General features: G+C 40.3%; 1 protein-coding gene across 4 annotated transcripts in view; it reads right to left on the bottom strand.

The window, feature by feature from the left end:
- LEKR1 (leucine, glutamate and lysine rich 1) overlaps positions 1 to 13,281 on the bottom strand; it is a 126,492-nt gene that overhangs the window by 23,067 nt on the left and 90,144 nt on the right. For all 4 annotated transcript variants that reach the window (XM_045031427.1, XM_045031428.1, XM_045031426.1 and 1 more), the window contains one exon: positions 6,440 to 6,521. In XM_045031427.1, the coding sequence (XP_044887362.1) occupies positions 6,440 to 6,521 (82 nt within the window). The remainder of the gene's footprint in view (positions 1 to 6,439; positions 6,522 to 13,281) is intronic.

Below are 13,281 nucleotides of genomic sequence, written 5' to 3'. Positions count from 1 at the left end.
GTGCAACTTGGCAACTTTCAGGAACACTAAATTAACTCCTAAAATATTCCTGACTTGCTGCACACATATATCAAAGGCCGATAATTGACTGACTTACTTTACAACAGTGTTCAGTACATTACCTCGCTCACAGTGCATATGCTTCCCTCCCTCCACCTCCACACAAATAATACAGCTTTTAACTCTGACCATATGGAGTGGCTAGGAACAACATTTTGTGTTGAAGTAGACAGTGTGGAAAAAATTTTAGGTGACGGTTATGTTTACGTGTGTTTTGTTGGATGTTTTGTTTTTGAAGTTGAAATAGTTTGTAGTATTGTTTATCATTCTGGGAAGTCACTGTTTGAAGTGGTGCTATTTGGGTGATCTAAGGTGTGGTGATGTATTTTTTCAATAGTTGATGTTTGTGGTGGGAGTTAAGGTTGAATGTTTTGGATGGAGCTGAAGGGAGGAAAGATTTATTTTGTGGGTGAGAAAATGTGAAGAGGGTAAAATCATGGTTGTAGGTTGCAAGGGTTGGGTAAGATTTAACTAGCAATTTCCTGTTTTTTGTGGTTGGTTAATGCTACGTGCACTAGAGAAATCTTAAACATTCAATGGTTTTGTCTGAGGGATTTTTTTAAAATAAGAAATCTATATCAACTCTGACAGCTATCTGCGTTGATCATATGTATTCTTGTCCCTGTTCCAGGTTACAAAGGTCCGAAGTCTTCCATGAGCTCCACACACTACTGCACTCCTTCCTCATGGTTCCCTGTACACAGCTCAGCTTCTCCCCATGCTCCTCAATCACAGCCTTGCTCTTCCTGGACATGATCCTCTATCCACATCCCTGCTCTCCTACGTCCCCACTCACCCCCAGACTGCCTCTACATTTTCACTCACCTTAGGTGCTGCTGAAGATGAATCAAGGTAGGAATTAAGGGGAGAAAAACTGGTATGTGTGTGAGATGGGAAAGGAGTCTCAGTAGCAAATGAGTGGGATGTATGGAGGAATGCCTGGGATGGAGAGTCAAGTACCTCTGTTTTGAGGCACTGATGCAACAAGGATTCCCCTGGGACATGAGGAAGCAATATCTAGCAGCCCTAGGTATGCTGATGCCTCAGTACAGAGACACTGGGCTCTCTGCTAGGCCAACCTTCCCATTCATATTCCAAATCCTCATATAACCATGCACTCCCTGCCTTCCACATTCCCAGTCATCCCCTTTAGGGAGACAAAAGGAAGAGAGATCAGGGATGGGAGTGGGTAAGGCTGCCTGAAGATTGTTGCTGCAGTTTCAGTTAAGACATGTAGCAGCATTTTTAAACGTTTCCTCTGAACATGTTAGTACATCTTTTACTAAAAAACTTTCATGAAAAATTCAGTTGTCCCATGACAAGTTCCTGGGTCAGATCTAGAGACAGAGGGAACTTAGTCCTGCTTTAAATCCATGTCCACACAAGGAATTTTACAAAAATTTCCTACTGATGGGAGCCCCAGAAAAAATTCCCATGGTTGCATATGCAGTGTAGCTGTAGCCATGTGACCTGAAGAAGAGCTCTGTGTGGCTCGAAAGCATGTCTCTCTCACCAACAGAAGTTGGTCCAATAAAAGATATTACCTCACCCACTTTGTTAGCTAAACCTGTAAGGTTTACACTAGGTCTTCCATTAACAGGAGTTTTTTAGGTATAACTCCCTAGAAGGTGCGATTCCCAACACAGCTTTTCCTAAGCCTCTATAACATATATTACACACGCACATGCCACGTATGTGAAGCAGCGCCGCCCAGAGGATTCAGGGCCGGGCAGGGCCGGGTCTTTGGCGGCAATTCAGCGGTGGGTCCCTCTCGGAGGGAAAGACCCACCGCCAAATTGCCACCGAAGAATGAAGCGGCGGCGGTAGAGCAGCCTAAGTGCCACCAATCGCAGCTTCCCCACCCCCTTGCTGTTTGCGGTGCTTGTACTCACCAGGCGGCACTCCGAGGCTTTGGCAGCACTTCAGCGATGGGTCCTTCACTTGCTCCGAGTCTTCCGCTGCACTGAAGGACCCACTGCTGAAGACCCGGAGTGAGTGAAGGGCCCGCTGCCGCCGAAAACCCGGAGCGGCTGGCGGGGCCCCTGCAGGGCCCGGGGCAAATTGCCCCACTTGCCCCCTCCTCTGGGCGGCCCTGATGTGGAGATGCTATCCATTGGACAAACTGCAGAGCCATGCAATTCATGAATTTGTCATGCAGCTCTGAGAGTCTAACCGCATCTTCGCCTGTCCATTAATCAACCTTCCCCAATGTTATTGTAACTTTCCAAACTTCTGAGTAGCTTCAAACAACTGCCATTCAAAAAAAAAACACCTGCCAGAGAAATGTGTCCTCCTCCCAGTCATATATAATTTTTCCCACCTGAGGCCCGGATAAGCAAGATTCAGTCTTGGACCAGTAACATCTTTTCTATATTTAGAACTATTACATCTGTTAGCTATATTACCTCAATCCCACTCACTGAGAAATGAGAACATTATTTCCTTAGAAAAGGGAAATTTCCAGCTTCCCAAAAGGACTGTGGAATCATTTCTTATCCCAAGATAAAATAATTTAAAACTGTCACAGGAAAAGCTATTTTAGGCTATTGTTAGAGGTTTTCATGGAATCAAGTGAATTCACAGTAACTAAGATACCTAGCTTTGCAAACTGAGGGGTTAAAAAAACAAATACAAAGAAATAATACCAATACAAATTCTAAAAATCAACTAAAACATTCCTGAAATAGTTCTTCTATAAAATATGGCATGTAGAGAATACATTATGATATAGTATGATAAGAAGTTTGATTTAAATTAGTTTGGGATGATCTCACTGACTCACCCCTGACCTGATCAAGGCCCACTTAACTCAACAGAAAGAGTATAATTGATTTCAATTGCCTTTGCATCAGCCTTCACAGCTTTGCTACTCATGAGTAATACAGATGTTCCAAATTCATGCCGATAACACTCTTATACCACACCACTATTACGCACTCTCTCTCTCTCTGCAAATATACATACATGCACAAATATGTATATATCATTATTTCTCTATTGGATGGAGAGATAAACGTAGTAACTTTGTTGAGGAGAATTATGAAAAAATATAATAATGTTGCCTAACTCCCACTGAAGTGGTGCTGAGTACTCAACACTTTTGAAAATCAAGCCACTTATTTAGGTGCCTAAATGCTGAGTCAAGAGCCAAACTTTAGGCACCCACTTAAAAAAAATCTTGGCCCATATCTTTCCCTAGGAAATCAGGATAAAAATGAAATGTTAAAAAAAAAATCACAATTTTAAACATTCTGTTCCAAAACACTGAGAGGAAAATAGTTTTTTAAAGAAACCTCTTCTATTTTTTAATGTCTACCAACCTTACATGGGAATTTTCTAGGACACAAAACTAATTGGCCAATTAATTCATCCAGATATCAATTTCTATCAACTGTCACATGAAAGTAAAGACAGTTTAATTTACAAATGTTTTAAGTGCTCATAGCACTATTAAATAAGGAAAGACTGAATTTATTTGTGATGATTGAACAAAACATTGTTCAGTAACATTTACTGATCATTACTTGAGGGGAATGAGCCACTATGATATTTAACACCAACTCACAATCCTGTTTCAGATAGGAGTTCATCACATGGCCATGCAATGCAACGGTCAGATCACTGACTGAATGATGCCTACATTTAAAACCTTTAAGTTGTACTCTCACAAAACAATAGTTTGTATTTTCCACACAATAACCGTTTATAGTTCAATATGTTCATCGTTTTTAAAAAAGAGCTGTCTACTCCAGGTGTAAAAGGAGATTTGTAATTTACATCTTTTTGAGTCTCCAAGTCAAAGCTACAAGAAGGAAAATAAGTTTCTAGGCAACCTCTTTTGAATGGTGAGAGACAGATAACAGACAAGTGACTTTTGTTAGTTTATTGAGGATGAGAATAGTATCCCATCAAATAAGTGGTTGCATTGTAAGAATTTTAAAACATGTCATTACTGCTAGAAACATAAATGGAGGGTGAGATTAAATTAATTTTCTTTTTCCCATACTATGAAAAAGGCAAGTTGGAAATTTTATAGATTTATCTTAAAGACCAGTGTGGAGGATAGACAGAATCTTTGCTAGATGTGGACAAGATTGCTAGGTCTTTACACAGGTCTTTTATTAGACAAGGAAACATACACCATTCTGCACCATGTTTCTTCCCCATCTTCTGTACTACATTTTATGTATTTATTTGCTTCGAAAGGATGTCTTGGGTATTCTATTCCTTACATACATTAGCGCCAATAGTTCAGGTTTTGTTAAACATCTTTATTAATGATCTGAATGATGGGATGAATTGCACCCTCAGCAAGTTCGCGGATGACACTAAGATGGGGGGAGAGGTAGATACACTGGAGGGTACGGATAGTGTCCAGAGTGACCTAGACAAATTGGGGGATTGGGCCAAAAGAAATGTGATGAGGTTCAACAAGGACAAGTGCAGAGTCCTGCACTTAGGAAGGAAGAATCCCATGCACCGCTACAGAATGGGTACTGACTGGTTAAGCAGCAGTTCTGCAGAAAAGGGCCTAGGGATTACACTGGACGAGAAGCTGGATATGAGTCAGCAGTGTGCCCTTGTTACCAAGAAGGCCAACAGCATATTGGGCTGTATTAGTAGGAGTATTGCCAGCAGATCCATATTCCCCTCTATTCGGCACTGGTGAGGCCATACCTGGAGTTTTGTGTCCAGTTTTGCCCCCCCTCCCCACTACAGAAGAGATGTGGACAAATTGGAGAGAGTCCAGCAGAGGGCAACAAAAATGATTAGGGGGCTGGGGCGCATGACTTACTAGGAGAGGCTGAGGGAACTGGGGTTATTTGGTCTGCAGAAGAGAAGAGTGAGGTGGGATTTGATAGCAGTCTTCAACTACCTGAAAAGGGGGGTTCCAAAGAGGATAGAGCTAGGCTGTTCTCAGTGGTGGCTGATGACAGAATAAGAAGCAATGGTCTCAAGTTGCAGTGGGGGAGGTCTAGGCTGGAAATTAGGAACACTATTTCACTAGGAGGGTGGTGACGCACTAGAACGGGTAACCTAGGGAGGTGTTGGAATCTCCATCCTTAGATACACCAGTCCAACTACATTATATGACATTAAAAAGTGAACGTGTATTTTTCCATTTAAGATTTAACAGAGTGCAAATATAGTTAATAGTATGGCTAAATACTCTGAAATAACAACACAGCAGCATGGACAGGTAGAGACAGACCCACTCTCTCATTTAAGTTGGTGGGAATTTTGCCATTGATTTTAAAAAGGGGCAGGATTGATGCAAAATGTATTTTGGATTATGTTTTGTTTTTTAAATTTAAAATTTCCATTGCTTGCACACATATTTGCACTTCTTACAAGCCATGGAAAATATTTTGTTCTATAGAAAAAAATTCAAAACTGGAATAAATTAGTATATTACACTAATAAAAAGAACTATTACTATCTCACATTTTAAAGTCAGAGATAACTGGTAGTATCAACAATCTTTTTTATGGACTTTCCTAAAATTTAAACAAGGTTTCTTTTATGATATGTAGTTAGTTTTCAATTCCTATATTCAGAGATTCTGCTCACAACGAGTTACAAATATTTAGAAAGCTTAGCAATAAAGTATTTTAATGGTAATGCAGGCTCTCAGAATGAAAAACACATTTAATAAATGTAGTTAACTATACAGTGAAGAAATCTTCCAACTGTACTTTTAAAAATTGGAATGTAATATGAGTATAATTTAGCAAAATGACATATTTCTTTTTAAATATAAATATGAGATTTAACCATGGTTATTAATTGGTGAAGTAATACCATAACAACAAAAAGCCTTCAAAATTTCCAGCTCTTACGCCTACTTAATTGTTACTCTTCTGGATATTTTTGATTCTGGGCTTACTTATAACATCTATCAATACTGCAAGCTCATTCTTTTCGTTTCTGCTACAGTAAATTCTTTATATTTGACTTGATCTTCGATTAGGCATAGACTACATTGAGAACATACATTGCATAGGTTAATGAAAGATAGCAAATTATTCTTGTGAAATTACTGTCTTGAGCACAAATATTTGTTTCATAAAAATAAGAAATGTATTCAAGAAAAAAATCTGTATCATCCCATTTAGATCACAGAAGGGCAAGTGGTCAGTGCTTAATCCTTTTCCAGAATACTATTACAGAGGATACATCTGGACTGAGCTGGGTACAGGTTCGTATTAGCAAATAATTTTGCATCTGGACCAGAATGGAGATGAGATTGAATGCTTTGAAAAGACTTATTGGTTTCAGACTATTCATATGCTTAAAGTTATGCATGGGGTGAAGAGCAGTTTTGAGTAAACAGTGGCAGTAAAACTAGGCCTTAAATAAATAAAATAAAATATCTTACATGAGTAGTTTTTTGTAGTGGCCCATTTCAGCTGTTGCTTTCTGAAACTTGAGTCCAATTGTCTCTACTTGATTTGTTAAATCTGAAACAACAAATATATCTGTTTTTATTTCTGTATTTGTATGCCCATCATTTGCTTTTATAATATGGAGTGTTATATTTGCCTCTCACTTATGTAGCTGCTCTTTATAGAAAAACAAACAAACAAACAAAAAAACCAACCAGGTAACCCAGCAAAATTAATTGACTTATCAAAAGTTTCTGTGATAAGTAAATTGATAGTTTCTAATTATAAACTTTACTTTAATTATAAACTAGGCTTCCAATAATCCTTAGTAATGAATAATGCAAATTATCTACCTTCCTCAAGAAAGAACACATTTGTTTTTATTTCACATTTTCTCTCAGCTAAATGTTATCCCCAAAGCCACAACATCGATAAGCTTCAGTAGCCCATTAAGGGCATGTCTACACTTACCTCAAGAGCGATCGATCCAGCAGGGGTTGATTTATTGTGTCTAGTGAAGACACGATAAATCGACCGCCGAGCGCTCTCCCGTTGACTCCCGTACTCCACCAGAGCGAGAGGCGCAGGCGGAGTCGACGGGGGAGTGTCAGCAGTCGACTTACCACAGTGAAGACACCGTGGTAAGTAGATCTAAGTACACTGACTTCAGCTACATTATTCACGTAGCTGAAGTTGTGTAATTTAAATCGATCCCCCCACAGTGTAGACCAGCCCTAAGAAATCGGATTTTTCCCTTTTCCCAACAGACAGTCCAACATGTTCCCTCTGAGCCATAAGGTTAATTCTAGCTTCTTCCACTTTACAAATACCTTAACTAAAACGTAGTGTCAGTACAGATGCTGCTGAGTCTTACTTGTTTCATATAGCTTCTTTATACAAAAAAACTCACAAAATTAAGTCATGGAAGACACCTGTGACCTCACCTAGTCCATCCCCTGTTAGTGCAGGTCTGGTTCCCTGCAGTACATTTTGTTGTCATTGATTTTAAGGCAAGAAGAGACCACCACATTATCTAATCTGACCTCCTGCCATCCCACCTCCACCACCTATACACTAAACCCAACAACCAAAATCAGACCAAAGTATTACAGTTCACAGGAGACTAGACTATTACGTGCCACAGGCAGAGAATAGGAGGGGCCAAGATGCACCAGTGCCCAAGGCCCCCGCATAGACAGGAAAATGATTAAGTGAGATATATCCAGATTATCCTGGCAAGTGACTCATTCCCACACGTTGCAAAGGAAGGTGAAAAACTCCCAAGGTCAGTACCAATCTGACCTGGGGGAAAATTCCTTCCTGGCCCCACATATGGGGATCAGTTAGACCCTGAACATGTGATCAAGAACCAGCCAAAAGGCACTTGAGAGAAAGAATGTTCAGTGGCACCTCAGAGCCATGACCCACCCATGGTCATCTCTGATACTGCTGAGGAAGGAGATAAACCAAAACAGAATACTGGGGGGAGGGGGGAAATGAAACTTCTTCCTGGCCCCCGGCTGGTGCCCAGCTGAAACCTGAAGCTTTAGCTTTTAAGGCACATACAACATTAACCAGAAGTGAGCCCCAGGGCTGTTGAGCCCCACCTCCTACCATCACAAGCAATCCCATCATACAATCGCACTCATAAATTTGTTCAGGTCTTTCTTAAAACTAATTATTTGCCCTCACAATTCGTATTGAGTGGCTTTCTAGAACCTCACCCCTCTGATGGTTAGAAACCTTCCTCTAATTTCCAGCCTGAATTTGCTCACCACCAGTTTCTATCCATTTGCTCTTGTGCTAACACTGTTCTCTAGCTTAAATAGCTCTTCACCCTCCCTTGTATTTAACCCCTATATATTAATAGACAGCAATAATATCCCCTTTTTTGCTAGGCAAAACAAGCCAAACTCTTCCAGTTCATAAGATAGTCCCTCCATTCCTCTGATCATCCTAGTAGTTCTTCTCTGCACCTGTTCCAGTTTAAATTCATCATTCTTGAACATGGATGACCAGAATTGTACACAGTATTCCAAATGAGGTCTTCCCAATGCTTCGTACAATGGCATAAATATTTCTCAATCTCTAGTGGAAATGCCTCACCTAATAAATCCTAGGCATTTGCCTTTTTCATAGCTGCATCACATTGACTTATATTCATTCCGCGATCAACCCACACACCCAGTGGTTTGCTCAGTCGAGTTTTAAAATCCTAGTTTTTTAAAATAATGTGCTATTAAAAGGTAACACTGAATATTCCTTAGAGGGTAAATCCTATCAAGATCATTTTCTGATAGGAGAATGTGACCCCCTTTTTCTGTCTGGCTAACAGCATGCCCTTATTGACTGAAATATCTACTCATTTTATTAAGTTGGCTTTCCAATACTAACTGTATCTATTGAAAGCTCAGAGCAGGAACATTTAATACTAGCATTGTTAGCACATCTACAATACAAAGCGTTAGAGAGAGCTCTCCTTAAACTATCAGAAATAATAAAAAGCTTCTTTAGGATGAAGTCTTCCCATTGACTTAATTTGGAGCTGGATCAGGCTCAGTATAATCAAGGTAGAACTAACTGTAGAAACATCTTCCCAATATGCATCTGCCTGCCATTGAATTAGAAATGGACAGTAATAAAAATTCACACCATATAAAATTCCATTGCCACTGTGCATATGTACCTCTGATATAATACTTGATGTATGTTGCTGAATTAATTTTGGCAGTGCTTGTAGCCCTTCGAGACAGAAAATCTTTGAAATTGAAACAATTTCTATTCTGATCTTTATTAAACCAAAGTTCACAATAGTAAAAATGATTAAGAGAAGGTAAGCAGATCTTCAGAAATGTTAACTTCTTTTTAATAAATGTGATTCGATGCATATAGATAAATGATCGCTACAAGTTATGGATGGAAAATCTGAACTTCATAGATCCCCTAAGGAGTTAAATCTGTTAACTTTTATTAGCTTTCTTCCCATTCTTTGCTGTGGACACAGAACCATGGGATGTGTCCCCAGAAGGCTTCATGACATACAGAGGGAAGTGCTGCATCAATGAGGACACAATAACTCGGACAGGGCTTTGCAGCGGGACTGCTCACACCCCAGGTAGGCCAACCCAGGTGCCAGTCACCCAGGCTAACTCTGCAGTAAAGACATACCCTTAAGGACAACACTGCAGCAACAGAAAAGCTTTAATTCCCAAAGATAAAAGGAGGCAAATTTACTTTTAAATTTGAAGTTGTAGCAGGATAATTTAGCTAAGATGTGGTTAATTTAACAAAGATGTATTCCAGCATGGCAAAAATTATGTTAAAAACTGATCTAGTAATCTTAGCAGATGACACAAAAACTGGAAGAGTCCTGGTGGTTTGGGATACAAATCAATGACTGACATTTGTTTATTTTAAAACTATGTTTATGTGACAGATGTCCTTCCGGTCATAACTTCCTCACAGCTGTTTTTAAAATTGCCATGACAAAACATGGCTCGGTTACCCAAATTATGTTATCTGTTTTACAAAACTGTACAGTAGGTAATGACTAACGCCATGATCTTTGTTTTCCAATGCTCAGTATCCATGACTTTTCTAAGGACAGGAAGTTGCGGCCAAGTAAATCAAGGCTAGATAAGACCACCTGCACTATACAGTTACTTCAATTTCTCCAAGTGGGCATTCCTCGACAATGCGTTGTTCTGTGCAGTCCTCCAAAGCTACATTATTCAGCTTTAATTTCCTGTCATTCAGAATGACATTGGATTATGAAGTAAATGGCCTTGAATGCCTACAGAATAAAAAAAAAAGGAAATGTTGGCTTTAAACACCAAGCAGATGTAAGGCGGAACACATGGCAACAATCCAAAATTTACCACAGCGAGCTCTACTCTGATGTGACTGCTTTTTCCACAGAGATTAAGTAAGGATCAAATTATTTTAGATGAGCTAGGCAAAAGAAAGAGCCCTTAGCCTGTCTTCATATGGGGACAGCTGCTAATAGGATAGCATTTCATAGTCATTTGATTTTTGGCAATCAGTCATTTAAAGATTTCTGTGATTCTGGAAGGTTTCTGGGAATTGTGAATCTGCATAGCTGTTATGATCTATTCTCTCATGCTAGGAAGTGGGGCTGCAGAACACAGTTTTGGAGTGAAGGGAAAGGAAGGGTATAAAGCTTATTCAGTACCAGTAGCCTGAGAGCTTTTTTTTTTTTTTTACTCAATTTGTTTCAAGATGTTTTTATAATGATTGTGCAGCACTAAGAGCACTGGTTAAGAGTGTTCATAAATACATACACCAATGGTGGATTATCCAATGCGCCAATGGGGCCCATGCCCAGGGGCCAGTCCCTGGCAGAAGCACCAGGCGAGGCAGGGCGGGGGGGAGAAGCCCCAGTGCTCTGCCCCTAGTGCCCTGCAGAAGCCCAGGGCAGCAGAGGAAGCCCCAGGGCCCAGCTCTCGCTCCCTGCCACGCCCTCAGGGCTAAAGGAGCTCTTACACCCTGCTGAGGCCCCAGGGCCATGGCGGGGGGACAGAGCTTCTCCTGTCTTGGGGCTGCAGTGGGGGTGGGGAAAGGAGCAAATGGGTTGCAGGGCCGCAGCGGCAAGGTGGAATGGGAGGAAGGGGCAGAACGGGATGGGGCAGTGGGCAGGGACGCAGGCGGAAGGGGTGGAGAGGGGCCCCCCACTTGCTCTGGCCAAGGGCCTCAGGAAACCTTAATCCACCTCTGATACACAGATTCAATTAGAGGACCGATCCTGAAAAGTCCTTTGTGCAAAGAGCCAACAGAAGTTCTGCAGCAGAGGGTTTTGCAGGGTTTCCACAACTCAATCCAGCTTCACATGAAGTTGAAGGACATGTTAAATTGCCATAAAACTGAGGAAAGTACAAAGGAGGATGGTAAGACAAAAGTAACTCATGCTGAAAAATTGTTGGGTAAAGGAAAATGCTAGATACATAAATGGTGTAATCAAATAAAGTAAAAATTTCATGCAGCAATGAAAATAAACATTGCTATAAGCCACAGGCAACTAAAACAATCAACTGGTGTTTCCACTTTGCAATGTGAATACCAAACATAGCTTGAGATCACATCTTAAACTACGTTCAATTCTGGCAGGTTTCAACTAAAAACATGTCAATATTTTTTTGTTTTATTTATCCATCTAATCTTAGCCACATACCTCACCCAAAGAGATACTAACTTGTCCTTGTCCTTGTTGAACCTCATGGGCATAATTGCGATCTTTCATTCACAATAGCCCTAAGAAGCAGTTAAGCTCCTTTTTAGAGCAAGATAGCTGAAACAATAGGAGCCACCAACCAAAACATAGCTTAGCTCCTGACCAGCCTTGAATGTCACCTATGTGTCAAGGGGGGCTCTGAAGAGACATGTTTTTAAGCTTCTGGGGCATGCAAATGGGGCAAGGCTCACTGCCTGACCAGGGACTTGAACCCTGGACCCTCAGATTAAAAGTCTGATGCACTAAGATATGTGGGTGGAAGGGTTTCACTAGGTGATGAATGCAGCATCACAGAAGCAGACAGAAAAGGCAGCAGAAAACCAAGACAGCCAGAGAAGCACTTGTAGCATGATCCCAACAGACAACTGAGAGAGAACAAGTTGAGCAGAGTGCAGGCTGGAAAAAAAGCGGCTTGAAATATTAAGCAAGGAAACAGCCTCCTGTTGTTTCATTCCTACTGTGTTCAGGGGATCGGGACTTTGTATATTCTTTGTAAAAAACAGGATTGCATCAAAGAAATACCTGAGCCCATCATCAATTTATCTTCCTAAAGTAAACAACCTGCAAGTCCCTGAATATTGGCCAATCACTTGGGGGCAAAAAGGGTAACACTCTTTAGATTTTCTTAGAATTGCAATACTGGAGCAGATGGGGATATACATCTAAAGACTTGATAGACCCTTCTGAAGAATATTTATTTAAAAAGATTAGCCAGTAGAGGAGGTGGGAGATAGAAAAGGGATATGTATATGTATATTATGCAGTCAGACTTACAACAATTTATACAACTTTGGGTTTTTTCGGGAGACCAGAGAAACATGCAAAATCCCAAAATGTAATGTGTACATCCCTTCAAGAATATTTATATTTTACTTAACTTTTCCTGCACTACATACTTTAAGGTGAATTATATATAGGATGTGGAGAAAAACACAAGCTCCAGATTCTGAACTGTTATACAATCCAGAGTAATTCATTGATTTTAAGAGAGAAACACTATTTACACTCTAAATTAGATCAAAATCTGATTTAAAAATTTACTAAATACCTGTTAACAGACATTTTCTTAATCATATCAAAATCCTAGCTCCACCTCCTTTTCACTAATGGCCAGATTGTGAGCCCATTGGTGATAGTTACACAAGAAATTCCACTAAAGCTAGTGGGACTATTTGCATGAGTAACTGCTCACCCATATGAGTAAGGAGCTCATAATATGGTTGATATTATGATTATTCTTGATAATTAAGACTGACTCGTTTTGTCCAAATTTCTGGTCTCTCGAAATCCAAACCTGATCTCCCTGGGAGGTAAGGAAAAGTTGTTTTTAGAGAGCCTCTTATCTTCAGTCTTCCTAGCCAATCATGAATAGGCAGGTTGTGATAGGTAGGAAAGAAAATAGAGCTTCTGCTCTCCCCTTTCTTAGAAGAGGTATTTTCTCTCATAGAATTTATCCTTCACATCCTCTGGGTTGGTCATCGTGGGAGCGTATGCGCTGATCAAAGTAGCTTGTTTTCCTTTTTGAAGCGGAAGCTGCATTGTCATGAGACGATCATTCACACCCTTGGGGGGACTGGCAAATTTCCG

The sequence above is a fragment of the Mauremys mutica genome, chromosome 9, assembly GCF_020497125.1.
Source record: "Mauremys mutica isolate MM-2020 ecotype Southern chromosome 9, ASM2049712v1, whole genome shotgun sequence".
Lineage (NCBI taxonomy): Eukaryota > Metazoa > Chordata > Testudines > Geoemydidae > Mauremys > Mauremys mutica.
The sequence above is the reverse complement of the archived record's forward strand: the minus strand, read 5'-3'. Positions and strand labels throughout refer to the sequence as shown.